This window comes from Mercenaria mercenaria, chromosome 4 (assembly GCF_021730395.1).
Source record: "Mercenaria mercenaria strain notata chromosome 4, MADL_Memer_1, whole genome shotgun sequence".
NCBI classification, from domain to species: domain Eukaryota; kingdom Metazoa; phylum Mollusca; class Bivalvia; order Venerida; family Veneridae; genus Mercenaria; species Mercenaria mercenaria.
Window position 1 is genome coordinate 99823324 of NC_069364.1, and position 22739 is coordinate 99846062.

General features: G+C 37.1%; 1 protein-coding gene across 3 annotated transcripts in view; it reads right to left on the bottom strand.

Annotated features, from left to right (window-relative positions):
• Positions 1-18333, bottom strand: part of LOC123552539 (uncharacterized) — a 28827-nt gene extending 10494 nt beyond the window's left edge. Inside the window, exons 1-2 of one of the 3 annotated variants that reach the window (XR_008370783.1) lie at positions 18122-18333; positions 3059-3100 (exon numbers count right to left, since the gene is read on the bottom strand). Coding sequence is in view for 2 of the 3 variants with exons in the window: in XM_045342262.2 (XP_045198197.2) it covers positions 3059-3100; positions 18122-18179 (100 nt within the window). In the remaining variant the exon portion in view is untranslated. The remainder of the gene's footprint in view (positions 1-3058; positions 3101-18121) is intronic. The other 2 variants (XM_045342262.2, XM_053542031.1) reach the window with 2 other exon arrangements.
• Between the last annotated feature and the right edge of the window lie 4406 nt (positions 18334-22739).

A 22739-nucleotide genomic window follows, 5' to 3' on the forward strand; every position in this document is an offset into this window, starting at 1 on the left:
TTACTGTATCAAGGTAGTCAAAGTTCAGCTTTGTCAAGACATGGTCTGTACAAATGTTTACAACTGAAAAGTAAACATGTAAAACATACGAATTAAAAATGTAATTCTGTTTTGTTTCTTGTTTTTTATCATTTTTCTCTTTCTTTCCAATGTTGAGAAATCTGTGGGTGGAGGTATTTAAGACAACTAGTTTAAAACTCCCTTTTATGAAAAAATAAATATACCACTTTATGTATTGTATTAATTATTTAAAAGTGTCCGTAAATGATGACTAAATATGAACACAAATGAAAAGATAACTTCCGAAATGTTATTTTGTAATAATAACAAATCAGATAACTGATTAAAAAAAACCCAAGGCAGCTGTCAAAAAGAATAAAAGTAAAAATGAAACAATAGGAATATATGCACGATACTGCAAAAAAAATGCTACAGATAATGTTTAGTCTAATTTCAAATATTTAAACTACCAAAGGACTTTCTGTTTTGATATTAGGTTCAACCTTGTAGCCTGCTGGCGACAAGTGATTCTGCCTTTGCGGTCAGTGCATACCAAGATCTGGCTGATTATGGTCAGCACTGCTCACTATTCAGTCAGTAAAATTTCAGTGAACACCTCTTTGAATAATACGCTGTGAATGATGGACCAGTCCATTTAGAAATTTAGCAGGGTAATGGTTTTTGAAACAGTTTGCCAAAATGATTATGTTGTGTTACATTCATGTTTTGAATGAACTATTACTATTATTATCATCATCTTCATCATCATCATCACTATTAATATTATTATTATTAAACCTCATTTATGTAGCACTCTTTTCATGCACGTATATATATGTTCAAAAAGGTTTCACAGAATACATTGCAAAAATAAACACAATCACAAATGCAGCGCAAAACTGAATTATGTCTTTTTACATAAAAAACACGATACTATAAAAGCATGAAAATTCTTCTGTATTTCTAATTCAAGACTGGTGTAAAGCATTCCCCTTGTGCGTGTGTGTTGACGTGGAAAATTGCCTACAATCCCTTTGTTTAAATCTTAATTAAAGCGTTTTACGTTTAAGCTCGTAAGATATTCTTATTGTCTTCATCTATCTCATTGAATTGGTCGGAAAAAAATATTAAGAAAACAAAATATGATTTTGATTGCTAAACAAAATATGATTTTGATTGCTAAATAATTTAATTCACATACCACATGAATGGAATCAACATTATCAATTTTATATAATGGAAGCTGTTTGTTATCAAACATTTTAAAATTCAAATATTTACAAGAAGATCTGGCAGTACCTCAAAAAATGCTGAACAGTGTTTTTCCTATTATTCCTATATCTAGAATGGGGAAGGGGTTGGTGAAAGATGTTGAAATTGATGTTGGGGAAATGTTCGCGACTTGGGGCTGTTAGAACATATTTTAGTTATGCGCATTCCATGAAAAACGTAACCACTGCACGGCCCTAGAACGTGCACGTTGACGTTTGTCAACATTATGATTAATAGCTTTTACACATTAAATTCTAGAAAAGCGTTAATGTATGTTTTTTTCATGTTAAGCATTTGCAGAATCCCTCGGGATACGTTGGTACACACGCCCTTACAGAATCGGTCACCTACCAATCATTCGGGATACGTTGGTGCACACGCCCTTACAGAATCGGTCACCTACCAGTCCCTCGGGATACGTTGGTACACACGCCCTTACAGAATCGGTCACCTACCAATCCTTCGGGATACGTTGGTGCACACGCCCTTACAGAATCGGTCACCTACCAATCATTCGGGATACGTTGGTGCACACGCCCTTACAGAATCGGTCACCTACCAATCCCTCAGGATACGTTGGTGCACACGCCCTGATAGAATCGGTCACCTACCAGTCCCTCGGGATACGTTGGTGCACACGCCCTTACAGAATCGGTCACCTACCAGTCCCTCGGGATACGTTGGTGCACACGCCCTTACAGAATCGGTCACCTACCAGTCCCTCGGGATACGTTGGTGCACACGCCCTTACAGAATCGGTCACCTACCAGTCCCTCGGGATACGTTGGTACACACGCCCTTACAGAATCGGTCACCTACCAATCCTTCGGGATACGTTGGTACACACGCCCTTACAGAATCGGTCACCTACCAATCCTTCGGGATACGTTGGTGCACACGCCCTTACAGAATCGGTCACCTACCAATCCTTCGGGATACGTTGGTACACACGCCCTTACAGAATCGGTCACCTACCAATCATTCGGGATACGTTGGTGCACACGCCCTTACAGAATCGGTCACCTACCAATCATTCGGGATACGTTGGTGCACACGCCCTTACAGAATCGGTCACCTACCAGTCCCTCGGGATACGTTGGTACACACGCCCTTACAGAATCGGTCACCTACCAATCCTTCGGGATACGTTGGTGCACACGCCCTTACAGAATCGGTCACCTACCAATCCCTCAGGATACGTTGGTGCACACGCCCTGATAGAATCGGTCTCCTACCAATCCCTCGGAATACGTTGGTGCACACGCCCTTACAGGATCGGTCACCTACCAGTCCCTCGGGATACGTTGGTGCAAACGCCCTTACAGGAACGGTCACCTACCAGTCCCTTGGGATACGTTGGTGCACACGACCTTACAGGATCGGTCACCTACCAGTCCCTCGGGATACGTTGGTGCACACGACCTTACAGGATCGGTCACCTACCACAGTTCCTCGGGATACGTTGGTGCACACGCCCTTACAGAATCGGTCACCTACCAGTCCCTCGGGATACGTTGGTGCACACGCCCTTACAGAATCGGTCACCTACCAATCCCCCGGGATACGTTGGTGCACACGCTCTTACAGAATCGGTCACCTACCAATCCTTCGGGATACATTGGTGCACACGCCCTTACAGGATCGGTCACCAACTAATCCCTCTATTGACCTACTTCTACATGCACTGTTGAAGTATGTGAATTAAGACACCATTATTTCAAATAAAAATATAAATTACAAATTAAAATAAAAATAATAATCCCTCCATAATGATAGGTTATCATACCTGGACTCCTTGATTGACAGAATCCTCCATTGCTGTGTGATTCTGTAAAACAATAATATTCTTAGTCCGCTTTTATACATACTATTGTAAATATATTTCACTCAATAATAGTGCAAAAAAAAATCCTCGTTTGAAGTCGACTAAATTTGCACACATAAAAGTACTGGACCCGAGCATGTTTGAAGCGTTCTTGAAACAAAAACTTTTTTTCACTGGATCCGGGCATGTATTAACGGTCAGGGCAGAATATTTATTCTTGCGTAGGCGAGCACATGTGCGGCTCGCTCCCCGTTTACTCTCTTTGGAAATGGGCGGTTGATAACCGCGAATGTATTGAATGTATGTAGATCTAACTTGTAGACTGATTCTTTTTAGGAATCATACCAGCGAGTTTTGGAAGTACAATCGCTATGCTTTTATCTAATATCTCACAGATACAACAGAATTTATTTGCATCTTTGATAACCCTTTTCTCTCGGGGTGCCGTTTTGCCATTTCTCGGATAACCGTGGTTAGAGAAGAAGTTGTATTATACAATTTATTCTAACACGACCCGATTTGTTTTCCTATTAAACAAAGAAGGCTGAAAACTATGTGTTATTTTTCAGCAATTCATTTTTCTGACGTCACACTTATAACGTCATGACGTTAGACGGCATAGCTGCGCGCTGGAAATGAAACCAACAGAAATCAGGCAATATTTTATGGATATCGGAAAGGCGTACATAACAATCCTTGATAACGTGTTAGAATCGAAATAATAAACAGTGATTTGCGCGTGAATAAAATCATTGTTTGTCTTTTAGATGCGTATTATATATTCAACGCCAAATCACTGCTTTGGATACATTTAAGAAATAATTTATAGCAAAAGAGTGTTTAACACTATTTATGTACGATGGACGGTTATATGTCGGGCTCAAAAATTTCACGATGGTGTAGCCCGAGTGAAATTATTTGTACGACGTATTACCGCCCGAGTGTGTAAATAGTGTTAAAACATGGTTTTGCTATAATTATTTCGATTCTAATATGCCCTTAATGTAAAACAGTAGATCAAATACAGTAGCGCTAATTCTTGGTCGCAACACAAAAACTGACGTCACCGCATGTTAACGTGACGTCACTCTAGCGTAAGTGAATTTTAACAGAGAAAAGCATATTAGAATACTTCTTTAACAACTTCACTGTCTGAACTAGTTGACGACGTCATCTTGAATAGCAAGTAATGTCAATTCCCGTAATTTAAGGAGGTAGGTTACCTTGTTACAAGGGTAAATTCAAGTTAGTTTAACCGCAGCATTTGTTTGTATTTCGCGTAATATGAAGTTTTACCTGCTACAATTTCAACTTTGTTTGTCTCTGTCCCTTCGAATTCAATTTTTATCCAGGTTTGAAGAACATGACCCTCTAAAGGTATTTCATATTGAAAGAAGAAGGAAAATACGGATATTTAACACTTTTCAGTGTATTTTAGTTTCATTGATATCCATAGAAGTCTGCATAATTGATAATTTTACTAGTATGCACGTTAGCTTTCTAATATAAGCTTTAAATGTATATGTCGCGGGGCTCGTGTTTCCATGGTAACGCATTTTCTCTCATTTTTAAACAACTATGTATAAAATAGGGGTTTTCGACGGCTTAAGTGGCATTCTGTTAATGACCAACATGGAATATTTGGGAAATATTATAAGCAAAATACCAAGCACTTTACATGGTACCCTATTTTTCTTAAAGTTTACAGTAACCATGGCAAAAGAGATGTTTAAAATAGCTTATATCTTGCTTTTTGTCGTAATTTCTTAACAAAAATATTGAATAAGATTATCTTTCTAGTTAATGTAGCTTTAAAACATATTATTTTTAACGTAAGTTATATTTTCTTGTTATTTGCATTGATTCAAACAAATTTCACAGCTTAGAATACATACGGCAGTACCCCTCGTCTGGCATTTTTCATGGAAAAATCGTTCAGCATGCTGCTATTATTCTCATGGATATTGTTGAAATGAAAATAAAAAGCCGAAGCTGTGTTTCTTAAATAGACCAGTGTCAACGCTTTTGAATTTTACATTTAGATACATAGGTCACGGACTTCGTTTCCATGGTAACATCAATTAAATTCAAGAAACCACATTTTTCTACTGAAATTTGAACAATTTTATATCTTAGTTTTAGTATATAAGCAACAAATTATCAACGGAACCTGAAAAATAGGTATTACAAATCAAACTGCTAGATTTTTTATTTGATAATGGCCGTTACAAGTAACCTTTCATCCAACTATATTCCAAATAACATTGGTTACCATCATCCATATTCTTACAATGCGCATAACGTTTCAATATAACTACATAAAAGAAGCAAAATATTGATGATTATTCAGAGCAAAAGATTCATAACAAATATTTCAGCAAATATTGGTTATTTGAAAATAGTTAAAATAAAGAAAATGCACAGAATTACGTACTTTCAAGATAAAAGCTATTACTTTTGCGCGGTAACTGACACGTAACGTCATGACGTCAATGACGTCATTTTAAGGCAACATTGCTTTGAAGCGTTTCTGCGGCAATTGATTCATTATTTCTGCATAATTAAACCATAAAGTATCAGATCGGAGGCAGGTTCATGATTTGTTTTCAGGAGAATGAAGATACAAACACATTTAATTTGTCGTAAACGTCGTCGTAAATCGTCACGTTAGCTTCCGGTTGGACATGCGCACATACAAATATGAAGGTAACCTACCTCCTTAAGCCATAAAAGACTTTATTGTATAACTGTTATTTCGCAATATAAATTATATTACCGGCAAATGATAAAATGTCATCTATTTGAAATAATGGTTACAAAATTACTGGGACATTCTGTACATTCGGTATGTTTTGGCTCACCTGAGCCAAAGGCCCAGGGTGAGCTTTTGTGTTCGCACACCATCCGGCGTCCGTCCGTCCGTCTTCCGTCCGTCCACACTTTCCTTTAAAAAACATATCCTCCTAAACCATCAGGCTAATTTTGATGAAACATCCCAGGGATGTTCCTTGGATGATCTTTTTTTATAGTTGTTCAAAGAATTCAAATCCATATATCACTTTGGTTGCCATGGCAACCGAAAGGAAAAACTTTAAAAATCTTCTTGTCCAAAACTACAGGTCATAGGGCTTTTATATTTGGTATGTAGCATCATCTTTTGATCCTCTACCAAGATTGTTCAATTTATTCCCCAAGGGTCAAATATGACCCTACCCTGAGGGTCACATGGTTCACATAGACTTATATAGGGAAAACTTTGAAAATCTTCTTGTCCAAAACCGCAAGGCATAGAGCCTATAAATTTTGCATGTGATATTATCTAATGGTCCTCTATAAAGATTGTTCAAATTATGCCCCCGGGGTGAAATAAATTTAAAAATCTTACTGTCTGAAACTGCAAGATCTAGGCCTTTGATATTTGGTATGTAGCATTGCCTTTTGGTTCCCTACCAAAATTGGTCAAAGTTTTGCCCCTGTGGTGAAAAGAGGCCCGAGTTTTACATCGACTTACATAGGAAAAAACTTTTAAAAATGTTCTTGACTGAAAGTTCAAGGCCTAGGCTTTTAATATTCAGTGTGTAGCATTGCCTAGTGGCTCTCTAACAAGACTTTTCAAATTATGCCCCTTGGGTGAAAAGAGGCCCCGTCCCGAGAGTCACATAGTTTTTTATATGAATTATATAGGAATGAATACTTATAAAAATTATCTGATCATAGTTCTTATACTGTTTTATTATAATTACCTTATGACCTCAAGTAATTAGGGGTCACTGGAGTGTAACCTTGATCTACTGACCTTCTTCTTTGTTTTTTAAGATACAACTATGAAATTTGGATGAAATGTACAGTTTTGCACATCGATCTTAAAACTGACTTTCAGTGACCATGAATGTGATCTACTGACCTACATTCATTTTTTTAAGACACAGCTAGTTTTGCACACCGATCTTTTAACTGATTTTCAGTAACCTTGAATGTGACCTACTGACCTACTTTCTTGCTTTTAAGATACAGCTTTGAAATTTGGATGACATGTTTATTTTTGCATACCGAACTTTAAACAGACTTTCAGTGATCATCAATGTGACCTACTGACCTATTTTTTTGTTTTCCAAGCTACAGCAAAAGGATTTAGACTACTTGTAATATTTTTATCTTGCATAATTTTTACTTGACCCACTCTCCTAATTTTCTTGTTTTTAAAGCTTTAGCTAAGAAATTTGTTCAAGCAAACAAATCTACTCAGGTGAGCGATATTAAATAATATGTCACAGAATTTAAATATTATTATTATTATTATTATTATTATATACCACATTTATATAGCACTCTTTTCATATAAAAATACGTTCAAAAGTGCGTTACATAAAAAGAAAACATTTATATAATGTTCAATAAAAATGGTAATTGAACTATTATAGATAGAATTTAAAATTACATTACGGTAATAAGATACCTAGCATCTTAAATTTAAGGTAAGCAGTTCAAAACATGAAACAAAATATAATATCGTAAAAACATAAAATGACCTGTTAAAGACACAGATTAGAGCAGAATAGAACAGAAGTTATCTTACATTTTAAACAGACAGAATTAACCAGTGTGATGCCTGCGAAATGCATCACGGCATGCAAACCGTCCCGGACGATTGGGTCAGTCCCCACCCAAACGGTCCGCAGAACATTCATGATACATCCCACAGAAAAAAAACAACACTATCTATATTTTTTCTGTTACACTAGAGTTTTTGATTAGAAATGATTGGTAATTGGTGAGATTAGTTCCCAAAGAATTGTATAAAATAATGCGTCTTTAGCGCTTTTTTGAAACTTTGCAAGGTCTTGCACTCTCTTATGCCAGATGGGAGGTCATTCCATAACCTCGCTGCTGCTGTCTGAAAGCTCCTGTCACCAAATCGCACTGTCCGACATTTGGGCACCACTAGTTTTAATGCATTATTCTCTGGATGGCGTATATATTTCCAACATGTTCACTACATACGCTGGTGACTGACCTTCGAGTGCCTTATATGTATATGTTAGAATTTTGTATTCTGCCCTACACTGCACAGGAAGCCAATGGAGTTCACGCAGCATAGGTGTTATATGGTCGTATCTAGATGTTCTGGTTACGATTCTAGCTGCCGTTTTTTTGGACATATTGCAGTTTGTCATTGACAGTTTTGGAATTCCATATAGAAGACAGTTGCAATAATCTAAACGTGATATAACAAGAGAGTTGATTAGAGATTTTGTTGCGTTTGCGGTTATATATTGTCTGATGTGACTAATTTGCCGCAACTGTGCATAGAAATTCCTACACACACTATTCACGTCTTGCTCCATCCTCATGTTCGAGTCCAGGAAAGCACCGAGGTTCCTGAAACTGCCTGATTGTTTGATTTCAGAGCCTTCCACTTTCACAGATATATTTGAAACAGATTGTGTTTTATGTTCAGATGAAAATATGATTAATTCAGTTTTTTCAGCATTGAGTTTCAACATGCTGGTATTCATCCAACTTACTATATCCTTTAAACAACTTTCAATGCGATGAATGGTCTCTTCAATAGATATTTTGTTTATTGGTTTGAAGGATTGATATAACTGCGAATCGTCCGCATAGAAATGATTGTTCAGTCCGTGCTTTCTACAGATAGCTCCGACTGGTTTTGTGTGCATTGTGTAGTTAATTGGCCCCAGGACAGACCCTTGTGGTACACTGTACTTCATGAGCACTGGCTGTGACAGCTCACCATCTATGCATACGGTCTGGTAGCGGTCACTAAGGTATGGCATCATGCGAGAGGCTTGCCTGAAATACCAAAGTGACGTTCAAGGCGATGAATCAACGTCAAGTGATCGATAGTGTCAAACGCTGCAGAGAGATCAAGCATCACAAGAATAGTCACATTGTTCTTATCTAACGATTGAAGAATGTCATTTTGGACTTTTAATAAGGCGGGTTCGGTCGAGTGAAATTTCTTATAAGCAGATTGATTGACTTCATGGAGTTCATTGTTCCTTAGATGATTTTTAATTCGAACATCTACCACTTCCAATGAAGAAGTCACTGAAATATTGTGCGAGATGCTGTGGAGATGAATGTGATAGTAAAATTACCTCATTTGTATTGCCAAGAAGATTTTTGGTAATCTTAGATAACCTCTTATGGTCACTCCCACATGAGTCAATTTTGCCTGTATAATATTCCACACGAGCTTGGGTTAGCATCTTATTCACTTCAGCACACTGTGTTCGGTAAATCTGGTGATCGATTGTGAGTTTACTTTCACACCATTTCCGTTCTAATTTTCGTTTCTGATGTATTGCTTCGTGGAGTTGCTCGGTATACCAAGGACATGAAGGTCTTAATACAATAGTCGTGGTAGTAAAAGGGGAGTGTTTATCTACTATAGTAATTAACTGATTTAAATATTCCTCCACAGATTCATCAATTTCAGTATCAGACGGAGTGCACTGAGTGTTAAAGAAATTTATTTTTCGTATATCTTCTCGGAATGAGTCTGTGTCGATCGAACGTAATTTTCTGTACGACACAGTATTTCGTACTGGAGCTGGTTTGGAAGCTTCAGCGTCGAATATCACAGCAAAATGATCTCGTGACATCTTTCCATCGGAATCAAAGAGTACAGGATCTATGACCTCTATATTTGAAACCGTGCCATCATTATCCCTGGTTATCACCACATCCAACGTATGTCCAGCAACATGTGTTGGTTCTAGTACATGTTGACGCATGCCACATGCATCGAGACTGCTTGTAAACTTTTCTGTGTCACTATTGTCCGGTAAATCAAGATGGTAGTCTTGTCAATTGTAGCATATTTAGTTAAGAAATTGGGCCATTCTTGCTCTAGGAAAATGTTTGTGTTCAAACCGTTTTCTTTGTAAGGGAGTGGCCTGAATATAATGGCAAGCCGTAGGCCTATGGAGTGCCGCCTGTGACTACATTGCAATCCATATACTCAAATTGTGAAAATTCGTTGTCTTTGCTTGAAGTGACAATGTTCACTTGTATGGCTACCTTGTGAATGATCGCTACGCCCCCACCGCGCCTACAACTACGAGGGGCATGTTTCATTTTGTAACCGTCGGGCACGAGTTCGCCGATGCACGCTTTATCAACAGAGCTACCGAGCCATGTTTCAGTAATGGCACAATGTCGGATTCATTTGTAAGAATGAAGTCACACATGGACAGTGTTTTATTTTTCACTGATCGTGTATTGACTGAACAAATCTTGATGTTTTTCTGCCCCGTAACTAATGTAGAGTTTTCAGGTTTTATCCGTATCAAGTTGTTATTATTAGGTCTCTTTTGTGCACTTGGTAATTGTCCAATATTGTGCAACACTGATCTTCAAATAATCCTTGGTGACATTCGATCACTGAAACACATTATAGCTGCAGGCTATGCGGATATATAAGGTTTTGAAATTTTCAGAATTCTGAACAAAGTATAAATGTCAGAAAACTATCAATATTTGAGAGCACTGAAAAATGCAGCCTACACCTGGCGCATATCAATACAGGTTACCAATATCAATATAAATCTTGGAACTGTTCAACACGTTCGTACTCAAAATAACTCGTATGTAAATTATTGTAATTGTGTTCCTGTTTACCTATTTTTAAGATATATGGAAAAAAACGTAAGTGTTATGTTTGCTGTAACAAGAAATAAAAATAATCGCTTAAAAAAGCTTGAAACATTTGATAGTGTTGTTGACTTTTGCCACCCATGTCCTCGTTTTTAAAATATGTTAGCCGTTTCCAAACAAGAAACTGAATGGTAATTAAAAAAATACCGGAATGACAAAGTCATCATTTTTGAAAACAAAACATTTCTGTGCAAGGATAGTGACAATACTCGTTTTTGTGTATAACGTACATGTGCGTTTCACGTTTGTGACCGAAAAAATAACAAAATTTATTTGTCAACGGTATACCATAACTCTTGGCTGTATTGTACAACGGATAGAGCCTGGATCGGGCTTCGGAGTTTGTGGTGTGCACGTCTGCGTGCTGTAGGTTTCGTTTTGGGGAGGCTGCGTTTTTGGTACGTGGCATTCCCTGTTTGATATTTGTCTTTGTTTTTTTTCAGAACCGTGTATCGGGGCTCGATACTACACATAGTCGATTATACATGTGCGTGAAGTTATTTAGAGTCTGATATAGTTAAGTGTGTGAAGTTGGCGAGAAGTTCGACATTCGACATTGAACATCCGATCTCAGAACGACACTGGACATTTGAAGCGTGAAGTTGGCAATAAGTTAAACTTTCGACATTGAACATTCGATCTCAGAACGACATTGGACATTCGATATCAGAACGACATTGGACATTCAATTTTAGAACGACATTAGACATTCGAATCCAGAACGACATTGGACATTCAATTTTAGAACGACATTAGACATTCGAATCCAGAACGACATTGGACATTCGAATCCAGAACGACATTGGGCATTCGATACCAGAACGACATTGGACATTCGATTTCAGAACGACATTGGACATTCGATTTCAGAACGAAATTCGACATTTGATACCAGAACGACATTGGACATTCGATTTCAGAACGACATTCGACTTTCGATAACAGAACGACATTGGACATTCGATTTCAGAACGACATTTGACATTCGATTTCAGAACGACATTCGACATTCGATTTCAGAACGACATTGGACATTTGATACCAGATCTACATTCGACATTCAATTTCAGAACGACATTGGACATTCGATTTCAGAACGACATTGGACATTGGACATTCGATTTCAGAACGACATTGGACATTCGATTTCAGAACGACATTGGACATTTGATACCAGATCGGCATTGGACATTTGATTTCAGAACGACATTCGACATTCGATACCAGAACGACATTGGACATTCGATTTCAGAACGACATTGGACATTCGATTACAGAACGACATTGGACATTTGACACCAGAACGACATTCGACAGTCGATTTCAGATCGACGTTGAACATTCGATTTCAGAACGACATTCGACATTCGATACCAGAACGACATTCGACATTCGATACCAGAACGACATTCGACATTTGATACCAGATCTACATTGGACATTCGATTTCAGAACGACATTGGACATTCGATTTCAGAACGACATTGGACATTTGATACCAGATCGGCATTGGACATTTGATTTCAGAACGACATTCGAAATTCGATACCAGAACGACATTGGACATTCGATTTCAGAACGACATTGGACATTCGATTACAGAACGACATTGGACATTTGATACCAGAACGACATTCGACATTCGATTTCAGATCGACATTGAACATTCGATTTCAGAACGACATTCGACATTCGATACCAGAACGACATTCGACATTCGATACCAGAACGACATTGGACATTTGATACCAGATCTACATTCGACATTCGATTTCAGAACGACATTGGACATTCGATTTCAGAACGACATTGGACATTTGATACCAGATCGACATTGGACATTCGATACCAGAACGACATTCGACATTCGATACGAAAACGACATTCGACATTCGATTTCAGAACGACATTCGACATTCGATTTCAGAACGACATTCGACATTCGATTTCAGAACTACATTCGACATTCGATACCAGAACGACATTCGACATTCGATACTAGAACGACATTGGACATTCGATTTCAGAACGACATTCGACATTCGATACCAGAACGACATTGGACATTCGATTTCAGAACGACATTCGACATTCGATACCAGAACGACATTGGACATTCGATTTCAGAACGACATTCGACATTCGATTTCAGAACGACATTCGACATTCGATACCAGAACGACATTCGACCTTCTATACTAGAACGACATTGGACATTCGATTTCAGAACGACATTCGACATTCGATACCAGAACGACATTGGACATTCGATTTCAGAACGACATTCGACATTCGATACCAGAACGACATTGGACATTCGATTTCAAAACGACATTGAACATTTGATACCAGAACGACATTGGACATTTGATACCAGATCGACATTGGACATTCGATTTCAGAACGACATTCGACATTCGATTTCAGAACGACATTGGACATTCGATACCAGAACGACATCGGACATTCGATACCAGAACGACATTGGACATTCGATACCAGAACGGCATTGGACATACGTTTTCAGAACGACATTCGACATTCGCTTCCAGAACGACATTAGACATTCGATTTCAGAACGACATTGGACATTTGATACCAGAACTACATTGTACATTCGATTTCAGAATGACATTGGACATTCGATTTCAGAACAATATTCGATATTCGCTTCCATAACGATATTAGTTATCGTTTTAGAAAGCTTCTTCACTGTCACAGGTTTTGAAGTGTACAGGATTGTTAAGTCTGGATTTCTTACATTATATGCCTTTTTCACGTATTTGCAAATTCTTCTTCCAGGATGTATTTGGTAACAGGTGTGTTTTAGAAGTTTTATACATATATTATTCGTCAGTTTTCTATATATTTCTTGTGTCAGTGTAAAATATTTCATTCTGTAATGATGCGGTATAAGCAACAAATAGATTAGTAGCTTAAATGTCATTGTCATACTTAGAGGTCAAAGGTCAGAGAATTGCAGTTTTCCTTGTCCGTGCTGTAATTTAGTAATGAAAATTGAGGGATTCATAAATAAGTGTTTGCCTCAGTGGGATAGTCTGTCAAATGTAAGTACTGGAAAGGTGAGGTCACAAGTTAATACAGCTTCTCTTATCTGGGCTGTTATTTAGCAATGGATGGTGATGTTCTGAAAAAACTTGGCAGAAATGTTTGCTGCAATCAGTTTTTTTATAGTATCATAAATGTTAGTCCTTTTGACAGCTGGCTCCATCTACTCTATATACTAGTATGTCACTGCACGTGAAAAGTATTTTATGTGCTGAAATTTTAACGAAGGTTTTAATTTTTTTTTCTTCATACGTTAATGCTGGTGTAAACAATATTTAAAGCAACTGTATTAGTTGCCTGTATAGTTATGTTACTAATAGCAAAATCAAAATGTGAAACTACTCTGTCAGTGTACGCTATATATTATAATTAGTATTAAAATTATGCATCTTATCACAGTTTTAAGTGTTCTAAATATTATGCATTTAGAGGTTTCCAGGGATAGCTATGCTGGCCCTTCTAACACCGACTATGTCCACGGCAGCTTACTAGATCCATCCCGTGGAGCCGCTTCAAATGTATTGTTGTAAGGTTTATTGGCTAACCGGGATATTTCGCTGCTTAATAAGACACAATTGCTTCCACAATTGTTAATAGCGAAGAGAAAATATATGGCTGAATAGTAAATTTACTTTTTTGCTCGGTTTTGTGTAGATATTGTAAACGTAAACACAATATGCCGTGTCATTATCATTTCCCAGCACCTGAAGGAAGTTACCCTTTCTAACTGTACTATCGAAAAATGCGACACAGTGTTTCCTCCCATTACTACTACTAAGGTAAGTACGTATAAACTGAGTCTGAAATTCAGCCGAGTTATAGATATACTTTGACATTCAAAAATGACCTTTGGGCGAGTTCATTAACTAAGGTGGATCTGGTTTTCGGATAATGTCGGCTGATGATTTACGTAAGAAATAGGTATGTAATGTAAGAAATGAACCGGTTTGCGATCAAAGACTGCTCAGCGTATTGGTAAGTGCGATTGCCTCTGATACATGGCATGCACACAACCTGTGGGTTCGAACCCCAACAGAATTTCATTTTATTGTATTATGAATCAGAATTCAAAAAGTACGTAACATATTTTATTGCCTGGACTTCAATATTTACTGCTTTGAATTATTTTGCTTCATTTTCCCCATTCGTGCCCACCCGCTTTGCGCAGTAGGGAGAGCGTTTGTCTGTGGATCGCGGGGTCGGTGGATGTTCTCCGTGACGATTTGATGAAAGACATTTTGTCTGAAATCATTCGTCCTCCACCTCTGATAATTCATGTGGGGAAGTTGGCAGTTACTTGCAAAGAACAGGTTTTTACTGGTATAGAATCCTGGAATGCTGGCTAGGTTAACTGCCCGCCGTTACATGACTAAAATTCTGTTGAAAAACGGCGTTAAATCCAAAACAAACAAATCAGTTTTCCCATTCGTTTTGTGTTACTTTTCTCTCTCTAAAAATTCATTTCATATCAGAAAATGGTATTATTTCAATTCACAAATAAACAAGGTTAAGATAGAAATTGTTCATATTACGGCCCCGGTGCAGTCAATTCGGTAGCCATTTGTCCAGCTTCAGGGCACCTGTGTTTATAAACAAAATCTTTGCTCAGCTTAGATGAGATAAATGCCCATAAACCATAAATAACTCATTACCAGAAGTGTCATTCTTGTGTTCATTTTCCATCATGTTTATACATTTAAAACAAACAACGCAATAAGAATGAAAATAAAAAAAGATATGTGTCGACAGCTCGTTTTGAACTCGAAAGTAATAAATACAAAGAAAAACAACTTACAGATACGCAAAAAGACAGATATATAACATGATAAACAATTTAAAGGCCGCCTTTCAAGGATGAAGACCTACTTACTTAAGATGCTACATTTAGTCAATTTTCGTTTTTGATTCGAATGTCCAATGTCGTTTTGGATTCGGATGTACAATGTCGTTCTGAAATCCAATGTCTAATGTCGTTCTGAAATGGAATGTCCAATGTCGTTTTGAAATCGAATGTTCAATGTCGTTCTGGTATCGAATGTCGAATGTCGTTCTGAAATCGAATGTTCAATATCGTTATGGTATCGAATGTCGAATGTCGTTCTGGTATCGAATGTCGAATGTCGTTCTGAAATCGAATGTCGAATGTCGTTCTGAAATCGAATGTCCAATGTCGTTCTGGTATCGAATGTCCAATGTCGTTCTGGTATCGAATATCGAATGTCGTTCTGAAATCGAATGTCCAATGTCGTTCTGAAATCGAATGTCCAATGTCGTTCTGGTATCAAATGTTCAATGTCGTTCTGAAATCGAATGTCCAGTGTCCAATGTCGTTCTGAAATCGAATGTCCAATGTCGTTGTGAAATCGAATGTCGAATGTAGATCTGGTATCAAATGTCCAATGTCGTTCTGGTATCGAATGTCGAATGTCGATCTGGTATCAAATGTCCAATGTCGTTCTGAAATCGAATGTCCAATGTCGTTCTGAAATCGAATGTCCAATGTCGTTCTGGAAGCGAATGTCGAATGTCGATCTGGTATCAAATGTCCAATGTCGTTCTGGTATCGAATGTCGAATGTCGATCTGGTATCAAATGTCCAATGTCGTTCTGAAATCGAATGTCCAATGTCGTTCTGAAATCGAATGTCCAATGTCGTTCTGAAATCGAATGTCCAATGTCGTTCTGGTATCAAATGTTCAGTGTCGTTCTGAAATCAAATGTCCAATGTCGTTCTGGTATCGAATGTCGAATGTCGTTCTGAAATAGAATGTCTAATGTCGTTCTGAAATCGAATGTCCAATGTCGTTCTGAAATCGAATGTCCAATGTCGTTCTGGAAGCGAATGTCGAATGTAGATCTGGTATCAAATGTCCAATGTCGTTCTGGTATCGAATGTCGAATGTCGATCTGGTATCAAATGTCCAATGTCGTTCTGAAATCGAATGTCCAATGTCGTTCTGAAATCGAATGTCCAATGTCGTTCTGAAATTGAATGTCGAATGTAGATCTGGTACCAAATGTCCAATGTCGTTCTGATATCGAATGTCGAATGTCGATCTGGTATCAAATGTCCAATGTCGTTTTGAAATCGAATGTCCAATGTCGTTCTGAAATCGAATGTCCAATGTCGTGCTGCAATCGAATGTCGAATGTAGATCTGGTATCAAATGTCCAATGTCGTTCTGGTATCGAATGTCGAATGTCGATCTGGTATCAAATGTCCAATGTCGTTCTGAAATCGAATGTCCAATGTCGTTCTGAAATCGAATGTCCAATGTCGTTCTGAAATCGAATGTCGAATGTAGATCTGGTATGAAATATCCAATGTCGTTCTGGTTTCGAATGTCGAATGTCGTTCTGAAATCGAATGTCCAATGTCGATCTGGTATCAAATGTCCAATGTCGTTCTGAAATCGAATGTCCAATGTCGTTCTGGTATCGAATGTCGAATGTCGTTCTGAAATCGAATGTCCAATGTCGTTCTGAAATCGAATGTCCAATGTCGTTCTGGTATTGAGTGTCCAATGTCGTTCTGGATTCGAATGTCGAATGTCGTTCTGGATTCGAATGTCTAATGTCGTTCTAAAATTGAATGTCCAATGTCGTTCTGGATTCGAATGTCCAATGTCGTTCTGGATTCGAATGTCTAATGTCGTTCTAAAATTGAATGTCCAATGTCGTTCTGGATTCGAATGTCTAATGTCGTTCTAAAATTGAATGTCCAATGTCGTTCTGGTATCGAATGTCCAATGTCGTTCTGAGATCGAATGTTCAATGTCGAAAGTTTAACTTATTGCCAACTTCACGCTTCAAATGTCCAATGTCGTTCTGAGATCGAATGTTCAATGTCGAATGTCGAACTTCTCGCCAACTTCACACACTTGATATAGTTAGCCTGATGAGCAACCCTTTCAGATGACTGTAACTATGTTTTAGTGGGAGGATTCCAGAAGTTTCCCTGTTCTTTAGCGTACCACGGATGAAGCAATAATACATGGGACTCTTCAGCAAATGTTAGTTATCATTTTTAGGAGTGAGTGATTGAACACTACCCCTGGTTTCATAGGCAAACAAAGCTACTACTGGACCTTTACGTTTGCTCTAGTAACAATACACGTTCGATTGTTGTGCGCATAAGTAAGCTCTTGGGATATGTTAGTGATCAAGTCCGTTACGACTCCCTCGGGCTTCTGCAGATGTTAATGCACAAAAAGATGTAAATTTTGTACTGTTTACAAATAATTCCCTACCTGGAAAACACAAAACACTTACCTTGTATAAACAATAGAAGGAAGTTGAATAAATGCAGAAACATTCGGAATATATTCATGTTAAATAAAATTGTTATCAATCTACAAACTACTCAAAAACAAGAAAATTACATCACAGTATGCACACTAATAAACTTTTGAGTAATAAATCGCTAACTTATTACAAAGGCGGAAGATTTATATCTATTTCCCGTTTTAGTAAAATTTATATAGTTAGTCCAGTAGTCTTTACAGGAAATAGCCTCTCCCTCTCTTCCTCTCTGTTTATAAATTTGTTATTAGTCATAGCAGTTTATTAAGAAATTCCGTTAGGGCCATCGCCTTTGACTGTGTTAATTTGAAACGCGATATTCGATAGAACGATGATGAAAACGCAAAATCACGAAACCACGATAACTAAACGCGACAACATGATAATAATAACACGATACTACGATAACGAAAACGCGATAATACGATAGCACGATGATAATTATGCGAAAAAGAATCGCGTTTTCACCAGCGTAATATTGTGATATCGCGTTTTCTGTGATCGTAGTATCGTGATTTTGCAATTTCATTATCGTAATATCGCGTTATCGCCATTCTGATGTGACCACTATTTTTGGTTCAATCTGCCAGTTGGGATCTTTAAAGGTTCTGTATTTTGGGCACATTTATACATTTTATATGAAAGATTTATCCATATATAAAACATCTTCAGGTTTTCAAAGTCCATGCCTCATTTATCATTTCGAATATCAAGTCGTATTTTTATGAGGAGCATTATCAATAAATTAGCTGTCGATCTTTATCAATATCCGCTACCAAATAGTACGATGATGATGCGACAGTACGATGGTGATAACGTGACAGTACGACAGTGATAACGCGAGAGTACGATGATGATAACGCGACAGTACGATGGTGATAATGAGACATTACGATAACGCAATAGTACGATAATGAAATTGCGAAATCACGATACTGTAATAACGAAAACGCGATATCACGATATAACGATGGTGAAAACGATGGTGAAAACACGATAGTATATCGCATTATCATCATCGTGCTATCGTATTGTAGCGTTGATCGTGCTATTCAGATCAACACATTCAAAGGCGATGGCTCTAACGTAATTCCGTAGTTTATTACTAATTACTTACAAATTAGTCATTCAACCCTTGTCTACTTTATTGTCTTTTCGTTGATTTAATGCCTATCCCGATGCTGACTTGATGTCGGGGGTTTTCTCAAATGCATTATAGACTACACATGTAACCAACATACAGGGCTGTAGCAAGTGGTCATTTGTTTGCGGGGAATACTATACATTGTATTAGAAAATAAATCAGACAGAATTATTTTATTAAATCATGACACGCGTATGTTCACTGTTTCTAGGATGCCTAAACATATATGATTTTAGTTCGGTGCTTTTCAGTATTTTATTACATAAGTTATATGCGTTTAAATATCAGAACAACTGTACGTTTTAATGACCTTTATTTTTGGTATTATTATCGACCTTTAAGGATTTAAACGTTTATAAACCGAGATCAATTCATTTTTATTTCAACATTCTGTATGTTCTGCTATTCTATTTGACCTCGAAAAGGCTCTTGAAATAATTAACATAATTAAATACATTTTGTAAATTGTAACAGCCTGTAACTTCAAAAGTAAGCTTAATTATAGCAGTCAAGATAGACCAAATAGAGGAAACAGAACAATGAGCTATCATTTCTTCTCTAACTACTGAGAAAAATACTAAGTATTCTTAATCAACTCCTCGAAACTGGTGATCCTACCGAAGAGCAATCTCAAAAATTCGACTTACTCACTCCAAATTCCGAGAGCCGTTAAACTTACTTAACTGAAAATATCAACTAATTACTCGAAATTTCCACTAACTAAATTCGAAATTTGCCTAACTAACTCGAAATGTTAACTTAAGAGCTATCAAGATATAAAAAAAGGACAGACATATGGTGGCTAATTTGTGCAAATTTGTTATTTCGTTTTGTCGCAGCGACACAAGGACAAAAACCGCTATGGCGTCCCGCCGAACGTCACCTCGCTGAACGTCGCCCCGCCTAAAGTCGCCCCGTCGAATGTCGCGTCTACAAATGTCTCCCCGATAAAAAAACGTCTGCATGGCGTCCCGCCGAACATCACCCCGCCTAAGGTCGTTTTTTAACTTTCCCGAATGACATGACAGTATCGATTAAATTTGAGATAAAAGGGCAGTGAGATATTGATGACATGTGACTTCCAAAAGAGAAAATACAGACTGTCGGTCAATCAACCATATGGTTCCGAATAAAAACTACAACCAATTAAAGTATCGGGCGGTCACCATATGGCTACATAGTAAGTGACATTTAGCATTGTCTGTGTGGAAGCTGAAAATCGAACTTGCAATGTCCGGTATCGCAATCCAGTTTTAATCATAAAATAGTGTAGACGAAATTTCCGGATACTAAGAAATTTTGAATATATATCAGTAAATCCAATTTTCGAGTAAGTTAATTCGAAATGCCGAACTATCAGACAAAATTTCGGAAACGGTATCGCAAACTGTTCGAAATATAGTTAATTAGGTATTTAACTCGAAATAACGAGTAAAAATATTTTGAAATGTATTCTTGTGTGACATTAAAAAACGAACAAAACTCTTATTATTTTTATCATATTATTAAAGACATATTATGCCCTGATTCCATATTCAAACTGCCGCATGGCGTCCAGTTCATTACAACACAGATAAACGAAGTCAAGTAAGATTTCTATTAAAATAATTCTACGAGAATGTCCATAAACTCTAAAACATGTGAACAAATTGTTGGTCTATTGTCTTCAGAATTACTTCCCTTTAATATGAAGATTTCTTACATTATTTCTCATATTTTCCCAAAAATTTTAAAACGAAAGGTTATCAAAATTGATATCAAATACTTTTTATTTTTATAGATGTTATAAAACAAACAACAATTGTTGGTTTTTTGTATATTCAAATTTTAATCCAAGTATTGTTCTATTTCATTGAACTGTCAAATGCATATTGATTACATGGGCGGGGCACAGAATATTTTAATCTTCGGTTGATTTTCAGTACATTCCGTATAGTAATACGGAAAGTAACCAGTAATCAGAATGGTTTATATTTAAAGGGTGTCAATTATTAGAGGAGTTTTTATGAACATTTTAAATCAATTAACACAAATACGATTGTCGACGAAAATAATTTGGATATTAATATTACCATTTCAGAAGAGTCTAATTTGTATCTAAATTCTCCTATAACAGAGTACGAAATTCATAAGTGTATTAGAAATCTTAACAATGGTAAAGCGTCAAGTCCAGTGGATAGTATTACTAATGAATACATAAAAAGTTCACAAGATCTTTTCATTCCAGTTTATACGAAATTGTTTAATTGCGTCTTAGATTCAGGTTTTATACCAAGCTCGTGGTTAGAAGGCACTATTATTCCAGTTTTTAAAAATAAGGGTGACTCTAAACTTCCAGGTAATTATAGGCCAATAACAATTTTAAGCTGCTTAGGAAAACTCTTTACCTCTGTTCTGAATCAAAGGTTAACATCTTACCTAGAACAAAATAATATTTTGGATGAAAACCAGGCTGGCTTCCGAAAGGGTTACTCCACGTCAGACCATCTGTTTGTCTTAAGTACCATAATCGAAATTCTTAGGAAGAAAAAACAAAAACTTTTTTGTGCCTTTGTGGATTTTTCACAGGCCTTTGATAAGGTCTGGAGGGTTGGATTGTGGCATAAGCTTCTCCAGAACTCTGTAAATGGCAAGTTTTTTAGAGTCGTCAATAACATGTATATGAATATCAAATCATGTGTGGCTCATAATGGTGCTGTCTCGGCACCATTCATTTCTGAAATTGGCGTTCGACAAGGAGAAAATTTATCTCCTGCACTATTTTCTATTTATTTAAATGATTTGCAATCATATTTAATGTATAACGGCACTGTTGGAGTAGAATTACATGACTCACAAGATTTTACACTATGGCTTAAGCTGCTAGTTCTACTCTACGCAGATGACACCGTTTTATTATCTAATACACCCACGGACTTACAAAAATGCTTAGATTGCTTCAATACATACTGTAATTCTTGGCACTTACAAGTTAACTTAAACAAAACGAAAGTTGTAGTCTTTGGAGCACGTCAACTTAGAAATTTTAACTTTAAGCTAGGTAATAATGATATAGAGATAACAGATAACTATCATTATCTAGGAGTAACTTTTTCAAGCAGTGGTTCTTTCTTAAAAGCCAGAAAACATGTCGTCGCACAGGCTAATTAAGCAATGTATCTATTATTCACAAAGTGTAATAATACAGATCTACCTATCGATTTAGTTATAAAGTTGTTTGATCACACAGTTCTCCCTATACTTACCTATGGATCGGAAATATTTGGTTATGAAAATTTAGATCTTTTGGAAAAAGTACATAACGAGTTTCTGCGAAAAATTACGAAGGCGCGAAAATCAACCCCCTTGTACATGCTGATGGGCGAACTCGGGAGATATCCTATTTCCGTAATAGTTAAAACGCGTATGATTTCGTTTTGGAATCGTTTAATCACTGGAAAAGTT